The sequence below is a fragment of the Balaenoptera borealis genome (genome assembly GCF_965194805.1).
Source record: "Balaenoptera borealis genome assembly, chromosome: 1".
In the NCBI taxonomy this organism is placed as follows: domain Eukaryota; kingdom Metazoa; phylum Chordata; class Mammalia; order Artiodactyla; family Balaenopteridae; genus Balaenoptera; species Balaenoptera borealis.
Window position 1 is genome coordinate 141,580,488 of NC_138860.1, and position 21,918 is coordinate 141,602,405.

At 36.0% G+C, this 21,918-nt stretch overlaps 1 protein-coding gene across 6 annotated transcripts in view; it reads left to right on the plus strand.

Annotated features, from left to right (window-relative positions):
- The window catches only part of TM2D1 (TM2 domain containing 1), a 141,545-nt gene that overhangs the window by 20,525 nt on the left and 99,102 nt on the right, over positions 1 to 21,918 (plus strand). For 4 of the 6 annotated variants that reach the window (XM_082359348.1, XM_082359349.1, XM_082359347.1 and 1 more), the window contains exons 4-5: positions 2,152 to 2,243; positions 17,186 to 17,259. In XM_082359348.1, the coding sequence (XP_082215474.1) occupies positions 2,152 to 2,243; positions 17,186 to 17,259 (166 nt within the window). Of the gene's footprint in view, positions 1 to 2,151; positions 2,244 to 17,185; positions 17,260 to 17,620; positions 17,718 to 21,918 lie in introns of all 6 variants that reach the window. The other 2 variants (XR_014235457.1, XR_014235458.1) reach the window with 1 other exon arrangement.

Sequence of the window (21,918 nt, forward strand, 5' to 3'; positions counted from 1 at the left end):
TATTTCTCCTTTCTGTCTGAGTGATACCTTTGCTGTATAGAGTATTCTTGGCTGACAGTTTTCATCTTTCAATATTCTGAGTTTGTCATTCCACTCTCTTCTGGCCTGTAGAGTTTCTGCTGAGAAATCTGCTGATAGCCTCATGTGGATACCTTTGTAGGTTATTGTCTTCTTTTTCTTTTTTTCCTGGCTGCCTTTAAAATTCTTTCTTTGTCATTGGCTTTTGACAGTTTTAATATAATGTGTCTTGGAGAAGGTCTTCTTGTTTTGAGATAAGTAGGTGTTCTATTAGCTTCATGGGCTCGTATATCTAGTTCCATTCCCAGATTTGGGAAGTTCTCAGCTATTATTTCCTTAAATAGGCTCTCTGTTCCCTTCTGCCTCTCTTTTCTTTCTGGGATATGCATTGTCCTTATGTTGCCTTTCTAATGGAGTTGGATAGTTCTTGTAGAGTTTCTTCAGTTAAAACAAAAATCTTAGCTCTCTCCTCTTTTACCTGAATCGTTTCTCAATTTCTGTCTTTGAGTTTGCTAATTCTGTCTTCCATATGTTCTACTCTATTTCCAGTGCTTTCTAATGCCATTCTTCATGTCGTTTATTGAGTTCTTCAGCTCCATAACTTCTGTTTGGTTCTTTTTTAGAGTTTCAATCTCTTTGATAAAGTATTCCTTCTGTTCATTAATTTTATTCCTTAGTTCACTGAACCGTCTTTCTGTTTTCTTATATATAGCTTGTTGAGTTTCTTCCTGATACCTGTTTTGAATTCTCTGTCAGTTAGACCACAGTCTTCTGTGACTTTAAGTTTAGTTTCTGGAGAACTGTCATTTTCTTTTTCTGATACTGTGTTACTGTGTTTTTTCATAGTGCTTGGTGAGTTGTTCCTTTGCTGGCTCATTTGAAGTAGTGAATACCTTTCTTATTAGGTAAACCTTTATTTACTTTGATTCTAACAGTTCAACAGGTTGGTAATTAGAGTCCTTTCTTTTGTTTTTCAGTAGGTGGCGCTATAGCATAAGTTAAAGCTTAGTTTATCTTACCTGAGTCCTTCTGGCTATATTTGAGAATTGGCACTTTCCACCCTCTATCACCTTTGCCAGAGACGTCGTCAGTGCCCTCATCATCGCTGCTTGTTCCTCTGGGGTTACTGGTGCCTTGAGATGGCGGGTCCCTCTGCCATATGTGGGGTTGCCTGGGTTGTGGGCACTGCTGTAGCGGTGAGGGCAGGGGGAGGAATGGGGGGAAGGAGCCAGGTTTGGGTGTGCTGTGGGGGAGAGCAGAGTCACAGGTACCACTATGGCCCTTCCAGTCTTTCTTAAGCCTGTTCTGTTCTGTCTTTTGCCCTCATCGTTATCAGAATTGCTCTTGCTGAGGCCACTAAAGATCTCCTCTTGGTTAAATTTAGTAGTAAATTCTCAGGCATTCTTATGTCATTCATCAGTCACATTTGGCACAGTTGATCACTCTGTTCTTAATACACTGTCTTCACTTGACTTTCCAAGATACCACACTCTTTTGGTTTTACTTCTTCCTCACTGTTAGTTCCTTCATAGTTTCTTCTCTGCTTGATCTGGAAAGGTTTATTGTACATTATTGTGACAGTAGCTCACAAATGCTCCCCTACAGTCTATCTTCAGCACAGCAGCTAGAGTGATTATTTTAAAATCTAAATTAGATCACACTCCACACCTCTACTTACCTCTGCAGTAGTTTCACATATCTCTCAGAGTAAAAGACAGAGTTTTTACTTAACGATGATATTCAAGGCCTTGCGTGATTTGCCTTCTTTGCCCCCTATTATCTCTCTGACCTCGTCTCCTACTATTCTTCCCCTCTCTTACTCCACTCCTGCTGCACTGTCAGGTATGCTGCCTTTGCAACAGCAATTTTTTTGGCTGGGACACTCTTCCCTCAGAGGTATGGCATACTCTAGATTATAAGCTCTTTAGGGGTCAGGGATCTTTGTCTCTTGTGTTCAGTAATATATTCCAATAGCCTAAGATAGTGCCTGGCACTCAGTAGCCACCCAAAAAGCATTAATTGAGTGGATGAATGAACCAGTTAACAAATAATAATAATTTACAGTTTTATTTTCTAAAATGTTTACATGTTGGAAATATATGAATGTGACATTCATGTTCCAATTCTGTGCAGAAATGGCTATTCATACAAGGTGGCGGTTGCACTGTCTCTTTTTCTTGGATGGTTGGGAGCAGATCGATTTTACCTTGGATACCCTGCCTTGGGTGAGTATGTTTCATTTAAAAATTCTTGTGAAACTTGTAGGTTAATGTACCTACTCTTATAGATTAAATCTCTGCATACTATTAATAGTTACAAGTTCCATGTAGCTGGAGTTGAATAGTCAATGTTCTTCTGTGAGTATAGAGCTAGCAATTAGCTCTGTAGTTAACTTGGATAAGAAATTGACTTTTCTTGTGTTTTCATCTTTATGAAAACACACACTCAAGATAGTGTAGTCACTACTTAGGACAGTAGACTTGAGCTGTCATTACTAGTGCTGGGCACACAGTGGATGTTCAATAAATGTTTTATGAATAAATGCATATCTTTTCCTATCCCTCCAAAAAATGTTTGCCTTCTACCTGAACCTCTATAAGTGTTGATTTTGGAATAGGAACTACTTCTTTCAGGAGAAGGTGGTGTTGGAACCACAGCCGCCAGCATGAGCTGGTGCGGAGCCTGATTATTACCCTTAGCACCCCTCCCCATACCTTCCTCCTAGCTGTAATCTTTCCATTTACCATAGTTGCTAATGCTTATGAAAACTATTTACATTTGATGATAGCCTTTGTTTAAATAATACTTTCACATGCCTGCCCTTATTTAAGCCTTAAAACTCTCTGAGTTTATCATCCAGTTTAAATCTTCTTTAACAGGTAGGGAAATTGTCACCAGAGAGGTTAAGGGATCTACTGACTCTGGAGGCCTTGCTTTATACTGTAACATATTTGTTGTTATCATCATTGTTTTATGGATAGGGAAATTGTCACGAGATTAAGACATTTACCCAAGGACACTCAGCTAGTGACCTGACTTTGAACCCAAATATTCTGGCTCAAGAAATCATGCTTTATTTACTGTAGTACTTTGCTTCTGTATTAGCCCTTCACTGAGCAAATTTAAAGTTTCTGAAAGCTCTGCTTTCTAGCTAGCAAAGCTAATCTTATTCTTTCCATGTTGTTACCCACCAGAGATCAAAGAGGAATTTTCACTGTGGGGTTGGTGGGAATTATGTTTCTGTTAACCTTAACTGGAACTCAGTGTTATAAGGTCATAAATAGAAGTAACAGTTTAAAATACTATATACATGAAATTTTTGCAGTTAACAAACATTTATTCAAAATTTACTTGCTGTTAAGTAAGTAATGAAGTTCTCTGGAAATAACGATGGAGATCACAGTTCATGTTGGTTAGAAGAAAATAAGTAATAAATGGTAGGCCAATTTGTGCTACAGCACTGTTACAGAACTGTAGTAAAGTGCTATGAGAGCAGAGAAAAGGGACTGATTTAGTCAGCCTTTGGATGTGAGGGAAAACTTGTTGGATGAGGGGACATTTGCACTAGGTTTTTAAGCATGAACAGATTAGAGATTTAGGGCATTACAGGGAACAGCATGTGCAAAAGCATAGGATGTGAAAGAGCATATGTGCAGTGTTGAGAAAATGGTGGATAATTTAGCCTATGGTGTAGGAAGAAAGGTGGCAGTACATGAAAAGTGATTGCAGAGGTAGGCTGTGGTCAGATTATAAAAGGCTTTGAGAAAGAATTCCCTGGCAGTCTAGTGGTTAGGACTCGGCGATTTCAATGTTGTGGGGCCTGGGTTCGATCCCTGGTTGGGGAACTAAGATCCCACAAGCCATGCAGTGTGGCCAAAAAAAAAAGGCTTTGAGTGTCTTGTTCTGGAGTTTGGACTTTACCCTTTAAACATCAGAAGCCATGAAAGTTTTTTTTTTCCTTTTTATTTATTTATTTATTTATTTATTTATTTATGGCTGTGTTGGGTCTTCGTTTCTGTGCGAGGGCTTTCTCTAGTTGCGGCGAGCGGGGGCCACTCTTCATCGCGGTGCGCGGGCCTCTCACTGTCGCGGCCTCTCTTGTTGCGGAGCACATGCTCCAGACGCGCAGGCTCAGCAGTTGTGGCTCACGGGCGTAGTTGCTCCGCGGCATGTGGGATCTTCCCAGACCAGGGCTTGAACCCATATCCCCTGCATTGGCAGGCAGATTCTCAACCACTGCGCCACCAGGGAAGCCCGCCATGAAAGTTTTTAATCAGAGGAGTGTCATGGTCAGGTTTATATTTCAGGAAGATGATACTGGAGAAATTGTGGGAAATGGCTTAGAACGGAGAAAGACTGGTGGCAGAGGAAGCTATAAAGAGATGGATGCGGTAGTCCTGGCCTGAGGGAAGGAGAAATACCATTTCTTTGAACAGTTTATTCTATGATGATTTTGAATAGTAAATATATTTTAAATATTTGGCTTAATGAGTGACTTTTTAGCTTCCTGTGATATGTGTCAGGTGAGCTGTCATGTCATATGGTCTAAGTTAATTTTTTTGACTTATTGCAGCACATAGTAACATGTTGGTTTGTATATTATGATTTTTTTTTCCTACAAAATAAAGCTCTAGGTTATAAAGCTCCATATAAAGCTCTGTATAGTGAGTGACTCTGGTTAGTGAATGTTAGTTCCCTGCCAGGAGCTCCCTTTCTCCAACCACTGCTACTCCAATCTATTAATTAATTTCAGTCAAAGAGAACCTTTCAGTTTGAGGCTGAGATTCTATAAATTTGCAAATGTAATTTTTACATTTGACTTTACTTCTTAGTGTAAAAATCTTTAAGTAACTTTATTATTACAACCTTTGGATGTTCATTAATTCAACAAGTTTTTTGACTGTTGGCTTAAGATACAACTTTCTCAAGATTGTTAAGTCTGTCACTCCTCATTCATCTGCTTCTGAATTTTCTTCCATTCTCTTTATTCTGTTGGGTTTATGGCTTTAAAAATCCCTTTACTATCTTTTAATGGGATCTTGGAGTGAGAGGAGTTAAGAGGACATGCCAAATACATTACCTTTAACTGAAAGTTCTTATATCTCTTCAAGCATTCAAATATTTTTATCCCTATCTTACTTGCATTTAAGCTATCTAAATGTGAAGGATTTTGATGTTTTATCAACTTAATCTAATCTAATATGTAAAATTACCGTGTTTGTGAACTTAAAACATTTAAATGTTTTTAATTAAGTTTTAATTTTTACTAAGAATCCAAGGTTAAGGAATTTTGGTATTCAATTAAAATGATTACTGCCATTTAAAAAATTCTTAAATGGAGAATGCAGTGTTGACTGGTATGAAAATAGTTACAGGTAGAGCCTAAAACTATTTTTCTTATAATCTTATTTAATCATTCTTCATGGTCATGAAAAGCAGTGGTAGTATATTTATAGATAGCTTTTTTTTTTAACATCTTTATTGGAGTATAATTGCTTTACAATGGTGTGTTACTTTCTGCTGTATAGCAAAGTGAATCAGCTATGTGCATACGTATATCCCCACATCCCCTCCCTCTTGTGTCTCTCTTCCACCCTCCCTATCCCACCCCTCTAGGTGGTCACAAAGCACCGAGATGATCTCCGTGTGCTATGCAGCTGCTTCCCACTAGCTATCTGTTTTACATTTGGTAGTGTATATATGTCAGTGCTACTCTCTCACTTTGTCCCAGCTTACCCTTCCCCTTCCCTGAGTCCTCAAGTCCATTCTCTATGTCTGCATCTTTATTCCTGTCCTGACCCTAGGTTCTTCAGAACCATTTTTTTTTAGATTCCATATATATGTGTTAACATACAGTATTTGTTTTTCTCTTTCTGACTTAACTCACTCATATGACAGATTCTAGGTCTATCCACCTCACTACAAATAACTCAATTTCTTTTCTTTTTATGCTTGAGTAATTTTCCATTGTAGATATGTGCCACATCTTCTTTATCCATTCATCTGTCGATGGACACTTAGGTTGCTTCCATGTCCTGGCTATTGTAAATAGTGCTGCAATGAACACTGTGTTACATGACTCTTTTTGAACTATGGTTTTCTCAGGGCATCTGCCCATTAGTGGGATTGCTGGGTCATATGGTAGTTCTAGTTTTAGTTTTTTAAGGAACCTCCATACTGTTCTTCATAGTGGCTGTATCAATTTACATTCCCACCAACAGCGCAAGAGGGTTCCTTTTTCTCCACACCCTTTCCAGCATTTATTGTTTGTAGATTTTTTGGTGATGGCCATTCTGACCAGTGTGAGGTGATACTTCATTGTAGTTTTGATTTGCATTTCTGTAATGATTAGTGATGTCGAGCATGTTTTCATGTGTTTGTTGGCAATCTGTATATCTTCTTTGGAGAAATGTCTATTTAGGTCTTCTGCCCATTTTTGGATTGGGTTGTTTGTTTTTTTCATATTGAGCTGCATGAGCTGCTTATATATTTTGGAGATTAATCCTTTGTCAGTTACACTGTTTGCAAATATTTTCTCCAATTCTGAGGGTTGCCATTTCGTCTTGTTTATGGCTTCCTTTGCTGTGCAAAAGCTTTTAAGTTTCATTAGTCCCATTTGTTTTTGTTTTTATTTCCATTTCTCTAGGAGATGGGTCAAAAAAGATCTTGCTGTGATTTATGTCATAGAGTGTTCTTCGTATGTTTTCCTCTAAGAGTTTTATAGTGTCTGGCCTTACATTTAGGTCTTTAATCCATTTTGAGTTTATTTTTGTGTATGGTGTAAGGAAGTGTTCTAGTTTCATTCTTTTACATGTAGCTATCCAGTTTTCCCAGCACTACTTATTGAAGAGGCTGTCTTTTCTCCATTGTATATTCTTGCCTCCTTTATCAAAGATAAGGTGACCATACGTGCGTGGGTTTATCTCTGGGCTTTCTATCCTGTTCCATTGATTTATATTTCTGTTTTTGTGCCAGTACAATGCTGTCTTGATTACTGTAGCTTTGTAGTATAGTCTGAAGTCAGGAAGCCTGATTCCTCCAGCTCCGTTTTTCTTTCTCAAGATTGCTTTGGCTATTCGGGGTCTTTTGTGTTTCCATACAAATTGTGCAATTTTTTGTTCTAGTTCTGTGAAAAATGCCATTGGTAGTATGATGGGGATTGCACTGAATGTGTAGATTGCTTTGGGAATTATAGTCATTTTCACAATGTTGATTCTTCCAGTCCAAGAACGTGGTATATCTCGCCATCTGTTTGTATCATCTTTAATTTTTTTCATCAGTGTCTTATAGTTTTCTGCATACAGGTCTTTTGTCTCCTTAGGTAGGTTTATTCCTAGGTATTTTATTCTTTTTGTTGCAGTGGTAAATGGGAGTGTTTCCTTAATTTCTCTTTCAGGTTTTTCATCATTAGTGTATAGGAATGCAAGAGATTTCTGTGCATTAATTTTGTATCCTGCTACTTTACCAAATTCACTGATTAGCTCTAGTAGTTTTCTGGTAACATCTTTAGGATTCTCTATGTATAGTGTCATGTCATATGCAAAGTGACAGTTTTACTTCTTTTCCGAGTTGGATTCCTTTTATTTCTTTTTCTTCTCTGATTGCTGTGGCTAAAACTTCCAAAACTGTGTTGAATAATAGCGGTGAGAGTGGACAACCTTGTCTTGTTTCTGATCTTAGAGTAAATGGTTTCAGTTTTTCATCATTGAGAATGATGTTGGCTGTGGGTTTGTCATATATGGCCTATATTAATGTTGAGGTAGGTTCCCTCTATGCCTACTTTCTGGAGAGTTTTTATCATAAATGGGTTTTGAATTTTGTCAAAAGCTTTTTCTACATCTATTGAGATTATCATATGGTTTTTATCCTCCAATTTGTTAATATGGTGTATCACATTGATTGACTTGCGTATATTGAAGAATCCTTGCATTCCTGGGATAAACCCCACTTGATCGTGGTATGGGATCCTTTTAATGTGCTGTTGGATCCTGTTTGCTAGTATTTTGTTGAGGATTTTTGCATCTATGTTCATCAGAGATAGTAGCCTGTAGTTTTCTTTTTTTGTGACATCATTGTCTGGTTTTGGTATCAGGGTAATGGTGGCCTCGTAGAATGTGTTTCGGAGTGTTCCTCCCTCTGCTATATTTTGGAAGAGTTTGAGAAGGATAGGTGTTAGCTCTTCTCTAAATGTTTGATAGAATTCACCTGTGAAGCCATCTGGTCCTGGGCGTTTGTTTGTTGGAAGCTTTTTAATCACAGTTTCAATTTCCATGCTTGTGACTGGTCTGTTTATATTTTCTATTTCTTCCTGGTTCAGTCTCGGAAGGTTGTGCTTTTCTAAGAATTTGTCCATTTCTTCCAGGTTGTCCATTTTATTGGCATATAGTTGCTTGTAGTAATCTCTCATGGTCCTTTGTATTTCTGCAGTGTCAGTTGTTACTTCTCCTTTTTCATTTCTACTTCCGTTGATTTGTCTTCTCCCTTTTTTCTTTATGAGTCTGGCTAATGGTTTATTAATTTTATCTTCTCAAAGAACCAGCCTTTAGTTTTAATGATCTTTGCTATTTTTTCCTTCATTTCTTTTTCATTTATTTCTGATCTGATCTTTATGATTTCTTTCCTTCTGCTAACTTCGGGGTTTTTTTGTTCTTCTTTCTCTAATTGCTTTAGGTGTAAGGTTATGTTGTTTATTTGAGATGTTTCTTCTTTCTTGAGGTAGGATTGTATTGCTATAAACTTCCCTCTTAGAACTGCTTTTGCTGCATCCCATAGGTTTTGGGTCGTTGTGTTTTCATTGTCATTTGTTTCTAGGTATTTTTTTGATTTCCTCTTTGATTTCTTCAGTGATCTCTTGGTTATCTAGTAGCGTGTTGTTTAGCCTCCATTTGTTTGTATTTCTTATAGTTTTTTTCCTGTAATTGATATCTAGTCTCATAGCAGTGTGGTCGGAAAAGACACTTGTTATGATTTCAATTTTCTTAAATTTACCAAGGCTTGATTTGTGGCCCAAGATATGGTCTGTCCTAGAGAATGTTCCATGAGCACTTGAGAAGAAAGTGTATTCTGTTGTTTTTGGATGGAATGTCCTATAAATATCAATTAGGTCCATCTGTTTAATGTGTCATTTAAAGCTTGTGTTTCCTTATTTATTTTCATTTTGGATGATCTGTCCATTGGTGAAAATGGGGTGTTAAAGTCCCCTAATATGATTGTTAGTGTCGATTTCCCCTTTTATGGCTGGTAGCATTTGCCTTATGTATGGAGGTGCTCCTATGTTGGGTGCATAAATATTTACAATTGTTATATCTTCTTCTTGGATTGATCCCTTGATCATTATGTAGTGTCCTTCTTTGTCTCTTGTAATAGACTTTATTTTAAAGTCTATTTTGTCTGATATGAGACTTGATACTCCAGCTTTCTTTGATTTCCATTTGCATGGAATATCTTTTTCCATCCCCTCACTTTCAGTTTGTATGTGTCCCTAGGTCTGAAGTGGGTCTCTTGTAGACAGCATATATATGGGTCTTGTTTTTGTATCCATTCAGCCAGTCTGTGTCTTTTGGTTGGAGCATTTAATCCATTTACATTTAAGGCAGTTATCGATATGTATGTTCCTATTACCATTTTCTTAATTGTTTTGGGTTTGTTATTGTATGTCTTTCCCTTCTCTTGTGTTTCCTAGAGAAGTTCCTTTAGCATTTGTTGTAAAGCTGGTTTGATGGTGCTGAATTCTCTTAACTTTTGCTTGTTTGTAAAGTTTTTAATTTCTCCGTCAAATCTGAATGAGATCCTTGCTGGGTAGAGTAATCTTGGTTGTTGGTTCTTCCCTTTCATCACTTTAAATATGTCCTGCCACTTCCTTCTGGCTTGCAGAGTTTCTGCTGAAAGATCAGCTGTTAACCTTATGGGGCTTCTGTTGTATGTTATTTGTTGCTTTCCTCTTGCTGCTTTTAATATTTTTTCTTTGTATTTAATTTTTGATAGTTTGATTAATATGTGTCTCGGTGTGTTTCTCTTTGGGTTTATCCTTTATGGTACTCTTTGTGCTTCCTGGACTTGATTGACTATTTCCTTCCCCATGTTAGGGAACTTTTCAGCTATAATCTCTTCAAATATTTTCTCAGACCCTTTCTTTTTCTCTTCTTCTGAGACCCCTATAAGTTGAATGTTGGTGCGTTTAATGTTGTCCCAGAGGTCTCTGAGACTGTCCTCAATTCTTTTCATTCTTTTTTCTTTATTCTGCCCCCTGGCAGTTATTTCCATTATTTTATCTCCCAGCTCAGTTATCCATTCTTCTGCCTCAGTTATTCTGTTATTGATTCCTTCTAGAGTATTTTTAATTTCAGTAATTATGTTGTTCATCATTGTTTGTTTGCTTTTTAGTTCTTCTAGATCCTTGTTAAATGTTTCTTTTATTTTCTCCATTCTGTTTCCGAGATTTTGGCCCATCTTTACTGTCATTACTGTCATTACTGTCATCTGAATTCTTTTTCAGGTAGGTTGCCTATTTTGTCTTCATTTATTTGGTCTTGTAGGTTTTTGCCTTGCTCCTTCGTCTGTGACATATTTTTTGTCATTTCATTTTTTTTTTTGATGGGTGGTGCTGTATTCCTGTCTTACTGGTTGTGTGGCCTGAGATGTACAGCAGTGGAGCTTGCAGGCAGTTGGATAGAGACAGGTCTTGTTGCTGAGATGAGGACCTCTGGTAGGCCTCACTCCAACTGATATTCTCTGGGGTCTGAGATTCTCTGTTATTCCAGCAATTTGGACTCAGAGCTCCCACCCCAGGAGCTCAGGCCTGACCTCCAGCCTGGGAACCAAGATCCCGCAAGCTTCGTGGCATGGTTAAAAAAATAAATAAATGAAAAAGAAAGAAAAAAAGGAGCAGTATAATATCAAAAAATAAAAAAGAAAATAAAAGTAGAAAGATAAAATATATATTAGTAAAAATAAAACTATAATTGAAATAACTGCAACAAAGTAAAATAAAAGCACAACAGAAAAAAGAAAGAAAAAAAAAGGGTGGGGTGGGGAAATAAGCCAAAAAGAGAGAACAATAACAAAGTATAAAGAATAAAATAAAATTAGAAAAATAAAAGATTTATTAGGAAAAATAAAAATATAAAAGAATCAACAACAGTGAATCAACAAGGTAAAACAGAACCCCAGTCTGGTCACTGGGGTTCCTCCAGTCCCCTTAGGTTTCCGTGGTCCCCCACCGGTGCCTGGTAGGTGCCCTAGTCATGAGGGGGCACGAATTCCACGTCCTCTTAGTACGCCATCTTGACACCGCCCCTTTATAGATAGCTTTTTAAAATACTTTCTCGATACCATTTATGATCACTGGAATTTTATAAGAACCAAATAAATAATGCAGATATGATGAAGCTTGCTCTTAAGTAATTTCTTTTTTTTTCTTTTTTTTAACTGAAGTAAAGTTGATTTACAATGTTTTGGATGTACAGCAAAGTGATTCAGTCATATATATATGTGTGTGTATATATATATATATATATGTATTTTTTTCTTTTAAAGATTCTTTTCCATTATAGGTAATTACAAGATATTGTATATAGTTTCCTATGCTATGCAGTAGGTTTCTTTTTAAGTAATTTAGTGTTGAATGTGATACTTCATTATATAAATTTTACTTTAGGATTAAATAAGGGAATGTGTTGAGGGTGAGATTAAATTAAATTTGATAAGATCCAAACATTCCTTTAAGAAAAATTTTCTTTCTAGTTATTTGAAATTTCTTTTTATTCCAGAACTATTACTTTATGTATAGCTTTATTTCCTTTAATTGACTTATTCTCATTATACCAGTGTTGCTTTAGCTGGAAGCCTTTTTTCACCATGAAGCCTTATTTTTCTAATATTCCATCTTTGTGTTTTTTTTTTTTTTTAAAGAGCAGGTGATACACAAGCTAGCTTTTTATTTTTATTTTTTTATTTATTTAAACACTATTTTATTTATTTATGGCTGTGTTGGGTCTTCGTTTCTGTGCGAGGGCTTTCTCCAGTTGTGGCAAGTGGGGGCCACTCTTCATTGCGGTGCGCGGGGCCTCTCATTATCGTGGCCTCTCCAGACGCGCAGGCTCAGTAATTGTGGCTCATGGGCCTAGTTGCTCCACGGCATGTGGGATCCTCCCAGACCAGGGCTCGAACCCGTGTCCCCTGCATTGGCAGGCAGATTCTCAACCACTGCGCCACCAGGGAAGCCCCATCTTTGTGTTTTTAACCATGTTAACATCTGTGATTTTTTTAATATGCAATAACTGGTACATTTTGTTTTGCCCATTGTAGCATTAAAAGATTATGGATGCTCAAAGATAATAGCTCTTTTGGAGCAGTTAATGGGGGAGAGATACTCTTTTCATAGTGGTATTACTTTTAAGTGTAAATATTTTCTTATTACAAGAATAACAAAATGTTGTATGTTTTTAAGCCCAAAATTTAAAAATCTTTGGTTATATTATTCTTGTTTTCTTCTTGAGTTTGGAGTTACTAGTTTGCACTGGTATATCCACAGATTGTAGGAGAAATAAAGGTAAAGGGTTTTTTTTTTTTTTTTTTTTTTATGGCTGTGTTGGGTCTTCATTTCTGTGTGAGGGCTTTCTCTAGTTGCGGCAAGTGGGGGCCGCTCTTCATCGCAGTGTACGGGCCTCTCATTATCGCAGCCTCTCCTGTTGCAGAGCACAAGCTCCAGACGCGCAGGCTCAGTAATTGTGGCTCACGGGCCTCGTTGCTCCGCGGCATGTGGGATCTTCCCAGACCAGGGCTCGAACCTGTGTCCCCTGCATTGGCAGGCAGATTCTCAACCACTGCGCCACCAGGGAAGCCCAGGTAAAGGGATTTGTAGGTTAAACTCTTCTAAGATTTGAAAGCTCTCCTTTATAGGTATAGACACAAAAAGAATAGTGATAACTAATTACCAAATCGTTATAGAATGCTTGGGATTTGGCAAACAGCAACTTCAGTATGAAATAATCTGCATTCTCTAAAATAGTTATGCAGAAACAAGTGTATTTGCACGATTCAACCTGCAATAAAACAAAAAATACCAAAATTTTTTAAAATACCAAAAATGAGTCTCTGTTCTTTTTATTTTATACCCAAATAAATTCTTTTATTGAATTTGTGTACTTTTAAATGTAAAGTTTAAGTTACTGAAGTATAAATAAAGTACACTAAAAACATGAGCTTTATTAATGTCATCTGGCAGCATAATCTTTTTGGAAGAATATATCTACAATAGTAATGGTTCAAGATAAAAATGGGTCCTTCTTGTTTGGAAACATTGTTTATTAGAATTTCAAAACAATCTCTAAAATCTAAATATAATATTTCTTTGCACAATAAGATAAGTAAATAGGGTCTGTACAAAGAGACCTAACAAATTTTTACTTGGACAAAAAAGTCAATCTACTTTTGGTAGTTCACTAATACTTCCCCATCTTTTAGAAGCTGGTATTGGTGCTCAAAATAATGAAATCTGTAAGAGTAACGGTTTGCATTGGTTTTTGCCGAATGCTTGGCCTCTGTGCACTGGTGCCGAATTGAATCTCGGAGACAGAGTTTTGGGTGAAGTAGAAAAGGATAGCTTTATTGCTTTGCCAGCCAAAGGGGGACACAGCGGGCTCCTGCCCTCGAAAACTATGTGTCCCACCCAGGAGGATGTGATGAGGTGTTTTATAGCGATAGTTCAAGGGTGGGGTTGCTGACAAGACTAGGGTGTGTGCAGGGCCTGCACTTCTCTAATCTGGTCTCAGGGAATCTTGATGTGCTTCTCTGGTTCCTGGCCTCAGGTAGTTTCTTGGCTGCTCCTCCCTTGATTAGCAACTGTTTGAGTCTGCCCTGTGGAACTCAGAGAAGGTCATGGAGGCTGGATCCTCTTCCCTACAAACAAGAAAACGGGGAACAGAAAGACTTCTGTGCCCAGGGGCCCCACAGGGTTCTGCTCGTTTTCAGTTTTAATAAATGCTGTTTAGAATGTATGCTACTTTGTGTTTTTCAAGTTGATCAGTGTTTGTTTATAAATAAGATAACTTAACTATTGATATATTTTATTCCTTCAGTAGCCATATTGACTAGGCACAGAAATGACACAGCCCTGACTTCAAGTTGCTTGTGGAAGGATAGGGGAAGTTAGACAAATAAATATATACTAAATCATACCATGGGATATGTGCTCTGCTGAAAGTTAAGGGCAGGGTGCTAGGAAGCATCTAGGGATGGCATTAAATTCATCCTGGAAGCATTAGAGAAAACTTTCCAGAAGTTTTAAAAAAGACGATTAAGAGTTAGCTAGATGATTGGGAATAGTGGGGGGGCAGCGGAGGAGGCAAGGCAGAGGACAGCATAGCCCATATAAATGCAGGTATGAGAGCACAGCACATTGGAAGAGAACTTCGGGTAGTTTGACTGTAACGCAGACAGAAGGAATTTGCAAGAGGTGAGGCTAGGTTAGATGATGCTACTGTAAATGATGTGGATTTATGCTGTCTAAATTTCTCAATTATAATAATAATTGTAATATAGTAGAAATAGTGGTAGCACAAGTAGCAGCTGGGCTAACGTTTATCATATGTTTGCCATGTACCATGTACTATTCTAAGTTTTTACTTTGACTCATTATCTCTTAAAGTGCACATATTTAAAATGTACAGTTTTATAAGTTAGACATGTATACCCCTGTGAAACAACCACCATGATCAAGATAATGACCATATCTGTCACTCCCCAAAGTGTCCCCATGCCTATTTGTAATCCCTGCCTCTTGGCCCTCCTTGTCCTGCTTTTTCCCAAGCAAGCACTCACCTGCTTTCCATCATTGATTAGTTTGCAGATTCCTTAAATGCTTAAATATCATCTTGGATCTGTTCTATAGTTTCTTAAATGTGTTACTCCAGGAGTAGGTAAAATTTACCAAAGTTCCAAATACATGTATCTAACATTTTATCTAATATTTATCTAATTTATCTAATATTTTATCGGAACAGGAACCTGTCGTGTTCAATCTTCTGAAACATCCTTACAGAAGGGGTTCAGCAACAGAATATCTAGACTTTAATTGACTCACTATCTTTCTCTGTTTTGCGTGTTATCACATTACTTTGCCAATAAATATACTTCTATATCATTGTTTTAAAATGACTGCATAGTATTTTCTCCTATTGTTAGGTGTATCTTAACTTCTTGAGACAATTTCTCCCTGTTAGATACTTAGATTGTTTCTAATTTTTTGATAGTCATACAGCAGATATTTATTAAACTCAGTTTCTGTCACATACTGTTCCAGGAATTGACTTGAATAAGACAGATAAGAACCCTGCCTTTAGGAGTTTACATGGCATAGGAAGAAAGAGAATGAATGCACAAACCAATGAGTGATTTCTGATCAGCACCATGACGGAAATAAATAGGGGAGATGTGATACAGCGCTGGGGCTGCTGCGGGGAGCAGCATGCTGGGTTACAAAGACTTCTCTGCAGAAGTAGCCTGAGATGAGAAGAGCTACAGGGAGAACATCACCGGAAGACGGGATGGCAAGGGCAAAGGCTCTGACATGGTTACATTTTTTTCATACAGTAGCAGTTCATTAAAGACAAACTTTTTTTGACCATTCTTAATATTCTTTTTGTAAACAAGTTGAAGGAAGGGAAACTCTGTGGTATTTCCAATGCTCTGTGAAGAGGGATACATTTCAGAAATAAAATAAGTGAGTGAATGGATGTAATACATATACTGAGTGAGTGGATAAAGTTCCTTGGGCAACTATAGTAAAATGCAATGAATGAAAAAAATAATTAAAGGAGTTGTTATGTAAGATAGTGGATAAAAAGTTAGGGGTCTTTAGGAGACAGAAAAGCTGAGAAAATTTATCTATTCATTCAACAAATATTGAGCATCTACCATGTGCCAGGCAATGTTGTAGGTAATAAGGACACAGAATTAAACAAGACATATAAAAGACCCTCCCCTAACAGGGCTTCCATGAGACAGATAGTAAACAATATAAAATATTAGGTAGGTAGTAAGTATTTTGAAGAAAACTAAGTGCATAATTTTATATAGTATCTATATTTTAAGTTTTAAAATCATTTCCAATATGTTTTATCCCAGTACTTACAACATTGTTCTACTGTATATCTAATACTAATAATGAGGGGGTGGGGTGGGTGGAAATAATCTAATTTACCTACATATTTCAGTCTTTTTAATGTATTTCCAAATGTGTGCAAGAGGTGATCTCATCCAATTTTACAATTTTAGCTGGTATATATTTGTAGTTGATGCTTAGAACTACCCTTTCACGAAGAGTCTTGCTTCATACCATTTTTATATCTCAAATGGGATATCTGGAAAGCAACTCAAGTTTAAATATAGAAGAGAGATTACTCATCCCACCCCCACCCCCAATCTGCCTCTTCTAATTTCATCATTATGTTTTTGTGTTATATCATTGTATATGTCCTAGATTCTATGCTCTATTATCATCTATTTTAGTACCTTAGCTTTAAGGTTGGAACCAAGGACAGAGGTGTATATAGCTGACAGAACTGTTGATTTTTGACTAATAAAAATAAAAAACATAAGATGCTTAGGAAAAAAGTACAGTATAGGAGATAACTTCAAGATAATTGGGTTACTAATAGAATTTTGCTATTTAACTACAAGATCAATGTTTTTTTCTGATTATTTTTTCTGTGCCTTGACAGTCTATTTATTTGAACTTTCTAATGTAAATGCGTATTAAAATTTGGATCCATAATGTATTAAGTCTAAATAAATAAATAAGGATTTTAAGACTAAAAGATGTTCTGTAACTCTGGTATAATGAGATTTAAAGATTTATTTTCTTAGAAGAAGTTTTGTAAGATTACAAAACTTTTCTCTTAAGAAGTTTTGTAAGATTACATTGAGTTTTTATTTCAGTTCTTATTATTTATTTAAGTGAATTAATTTTGTTTTGGCTTTTCTAAGTAGAGGGCCTTTTAAACTTTTCTCATATTTTTAGGTGAAGATTTGATTTTTTTAAAGTGTTAATTTTATATTGTCGATATAAAGCATTTGTGGTATATATAATGGTTTATTGGGAAACGGAAAAGTTTATTAATATTTATAGGACTTTCCAGGTTGTAAATGACTTTACCTTCTTTTCTAGGTTTGTTAAAGTTTTGCACTGTAGGATTTTGTGGAATTGGGAGCCTAATTGATTTCATTCTTATTTCAATGCAGGTAAGTTAGTTTCAATCTAGAAGATGAACTACTTTTACATTCAAATTTGAGTTCTGTGATATACATGTTAGAAAGCAGTTAGGAATGCTTTTTCAATTTTTCTTCAGATGCTAGATCTAAAGGATCACGGCCATGTTTTCAAGTTGCATTTCCCAACCTGTGCCAATTAGCAGTTCTAAAAGACATAAGAACTTCATTAACAAGGATTCTGTGCTCTAATATGATTTGTAAATGTGAGTTCAGCTGAGTTATAGAGATTTCTTTACTGGAGAACTTCTCAGAATCTTTATAGTTTGTATTATGAATCTCTAAGTGGGATTGAGGTTATATTTCAAGCTTATTGTTTCTTTTCCTGTTACAGCCACATTGTCAATTACTATAATAGGATACTGATGGGAATCTGATATTTACATATGAATATGTGGAGGCAGAAACAAGATTTTTTTTGCACTGGACAGGTACTCTATACTAGCGTTCTCTTGGTTGCAAATTGTAGAAACTGAAATGCAGCTAGCTTAAGCCAAAAAGAGAAAAGGAATGTCTGGGCGATCTGTGGAAAATCTAGGAGAGGGGCTGGTCTCAGGCAAGACCCAATTCATATAATCAAATGATGTGTTCAGGACTCTCCTGCTCTTCCTCTCTGCTTCTCTGTGTTAGCCTCGTTTTCTCCTGCTGCAGTGGTTTGTGAAATGCTCTTATGCGTTTAAAAGTGCCACCAGATGTTTTCTATTAAATTATACTGAACTGGTTGTGGTTAACTCATGAGGATTCTTAAAGAGATGAATTTATCACAACAAATGTCACAAAACAGCATTTCAGTAAGCATTTATAGAGCACCTAATGTCTTCAGTAAATGTGTCAGTATGTATTTAGATTATCATCAGTTTTGCTCTTCTTTCTCATACAGTATTTCCACTCCTCAATTCTGTCTGCTTGATGTTATCCTTATGCTTTAAAAGAAAGTCAAAATCTAGATTTTTGGTAACATACTGTGAGGAGGGGACCATACTGTGAGGAGGAGGCAACATATGGACCAATAAGATATCAGAATTAAACAAGGAAAATATTTGGTTTTAAAGTTGGAATTTTCCTGTCTTTATTCATAAACATATGCCTAACCAAATATCCTGCCTTCTCTGACTGTGGTACAGGCAAGCAGGCATGAAGAGGCTAAGGTACTTGTGCACATATGCTTGGAAATGGGTTTCTCTGAGGATCCAAGGAATTTAATGTATTATTGGGATTCTTTGAGATACACAGAATTCTGCATCTTTAAAACCCAACCATTTAGTTAATATTTCACACTAGGTTCTTTCTTTGGTGATATCAGTGCTTTGTAGCTTTATTTATATCAAATTATAGAGCTTATTTGATTCAGCCACTATTTTCTAGTACATGTATACCTAAACTTTTCAGAACTAATAGTTCTTAAAGATCTAGAATTGAGACTATTACATCAACAAATTATTGAGGTAGAATTAGAATGTTTGAATTTCTACAGTAAATTTCCCTAAATAAGACATTTTAATAGGGATGGCTACTTTAGACTGCTTTCAGATTAGGGGAAAAATAAATCATTTTTCAAAAGTAGCCAAATAAGACATGCATCCTTATTCTACATGTTGTTTAATATACTTAACATGTGATGTTGACTACATTAATTTTAGAGAATTTTTTTCAGCCAAATAAGTTTTTACTATAAATATCATAAACTATGTTAATATTTTTGTCCTAAATATATTTTTTCAATTTCTCATAAACCTTTTACATTCTGTCTATCATCTTTTTGTTTATTCTTCTTTCCTTACTCATTCTCTCCATCCCCAGTTTTTTTTCTTTTTGCCGTTAAATATTATTCCCCAGTGAGTTGCAGTGTTTTTCTTTTGGGCTGTGATCCCAGAAACATATTGTGCATGAACTCAAGACCTATAAAAACATACTTTGCTTCACAGTGTTTATAACAAAAATCCAGAAAAATCCTCTTTAAAAAAATAGGTCTAGTTATTTCATGGGTTTTTTTAAATAATTTTTTTTTCTAAATTTATTTATTTGTTTTTGTTTTGTTTTGTTTTGTTTTGGCTGCATTTGGGTCTTTGTTGCTTCGCACGAGCTTTCTCTAGTTGCGGTGAGCAGGGACTACCCTTCATTGTGGTGCGCGGGCTTCTCATCGTCTTGGCTTCTCTTGTTGCTGGGCACGGGCTCTAGAGCGTGGGCTCAGTAGTTGTGGTGCACGGGCTTAGTTGCTCCGCGGCATGTGGGATCTTCCTGGACCAGGGCTGGAACCCGTGTCCCCTGCATTGGCAGGTGGATTCTTAACCACTGCTCCACCAGGGAAGCCGTAGTTATTTCATCTTTGAACTGAAACAATATAAAGGGTAACACATATATTACTAAAGTAAGTAAGCTTTAAATGTAGCTATATTTACTAAAAATACTTTCATGAATTTATCTGTTAGTAAACTTTTGAAGTTTCTTCTGTTTGTTTTTTGTTCTTAAAAAATATGCAGATGGCACTGTGTGAATGAATGGTATAAAACAATATGTAGAATTAATTCTTTTGTTGTATTCAACAAAATCTAAATCAGTGACACATGGATAGCATACGGTTTTTCAATTATAGGCAACCATTGTATATAACTGTATATATAGTTGCTGTATATATAGTTATTCATAAGGCAGGTCTGAAGATTTTAAAACACTCATTGTTTTGTGCTTATATTTATATATATCATGATGGATAGATTAGATAATTTGGTCTTTTATCAGAAAAAATATGAGAATATTTGATTTCATTTAAATCTCTTTTCTCACTCACACAATAAATATTTTTAATTATACCAAAACCACTGATGTGTACTCCACCAACAAAAAGGAAAGAAAATTGATTGTGTTAAGTGGAGACAAGACAGCCACAAATCAGAAAGATGAAGATGGGTACAGGGAAAATGGAAATATGCATTGGAATGTAGAAAGTTGTTGAAGGAAGTATGTCAGGGTTCTTCGTGACAATTTAAAAAAATTCTATGCATCGTGGAAGAAATTACTTTTATTTTCACTCCTATTAACATTGCAGATACAACATTGTAAAACAACTATACCCCTATTAAAAAAAAAATTACAGAGTAGATTCCTTAAAGAACTAATAACTATATAAGCAGCAAAATACACAAAGCAATATAATCTCCAAGACATTTTTTGAATTTTATAAATAAATTTATTAAATATCTCATTAGTTTGGCATTTAATATATGTAACTCATTTTAGCCCTGGGTTATATACTGCTTTTGTATTTTTTTTTAACTTTTATACACCAGGTTTGATTTTTCACACATAAATTTCTTGAGAAAAAAAGATTTTTATTAATCTCCTGTAGTACTAATAGTGTGCTCAACATAGAGTATGCTCTCAAAATTTTTGCTGATTTGAGCTGAATGCAGTATACCTTGTGAAAAGTGTGGCTTTGTGCCAATTACAGGGAAGATGAGAGGCTAAAAATGGTAGTTTTAAAAAAGTGATTGCTCTTCTTTAGGGCTTTAAAGTTCTAAATTTCATGGGTCACTTGAGAGGTAATGAACAAAAATAAAAGTTGGTATGATAAAGTAGAAATAGGTATAAGTTGGGGTCCTTGCCCTAAAGGAACTTAGAATCTGACCCTCCCCAAAGTGGTGTGAGAATAACATCCCACTTATAATCAGAAATATGTCCGTTGGAACTGCAAGCTGAAAATAAAAGAAGAGTTATCTTGATTTTATCTTGTTTAAATTCTTGAATTTTACTAAAAATTTTAAAAGCCTAGGCTTTTCAGTTTAGAGCGTAAATAAGGCTCAGGTTAATAGGTTCACTTCTGTGTAAGCCAGTTTGTTTTGTCAAAGACATATCCTATGCCCTTGCTCCGTGAAATACATGCCATTGATCAAAAGTACTAAACGTGTAATCACCCTAAATCTATTTCCAGCACTGGAAAAGTTGGTCAAAGTCCTTGATAGTTCACTAGATGTAGGACAGCAATATATAAAAACTAGATATCAAGTCTTTCAAATAGTTCTCTGTATTATTTATTTAACCCTGGTGTGATTCACTGGGGAAGTGAACTGGAAAATGGAGGAGAATGATAATTTGGGTAGTCTGTGCTTTGTCACATCATCTCAATTAAGTATCAATAGATTTCACTTAGTTCACTTACCTGTGGGCAGATTTTTATTTAGTGAATTAAAGGAATGTTCAAAAAACAAAGTAGTCCTGAGACTGAGCCCAACGCTGTGTTTTCCTCAGGAGATATGATGCTGAATCCTATTCATTTCTTGAGGAATGCTGTTTATATCGGTCATTAAGGATTAATACTAACCAGTCTTTAAATCAAATGAAGTCAGGGGATATGAATGTGTAACTTCTGGCATTGTGTGGGAATTTTGGTGCTTAATTAAAATGTGACAAATTAGATGTTTTTAATGGTTTTTTGTTAAAATTAACGACATACAGAAGTCAGCACTGGACGCAAACATGTAATTTGACTTTTAAGAGAATATGAATTTACTTCTTTGGGGAACTGGGGTGGACACAGGTTGCATCATTATCCTCTAACTGGAGACAGCTGTGTCATTTTACTTTTTTACCAGGTCTTCAGGAGATGATATGATCTTGCATTCTTTTTAATTTAAT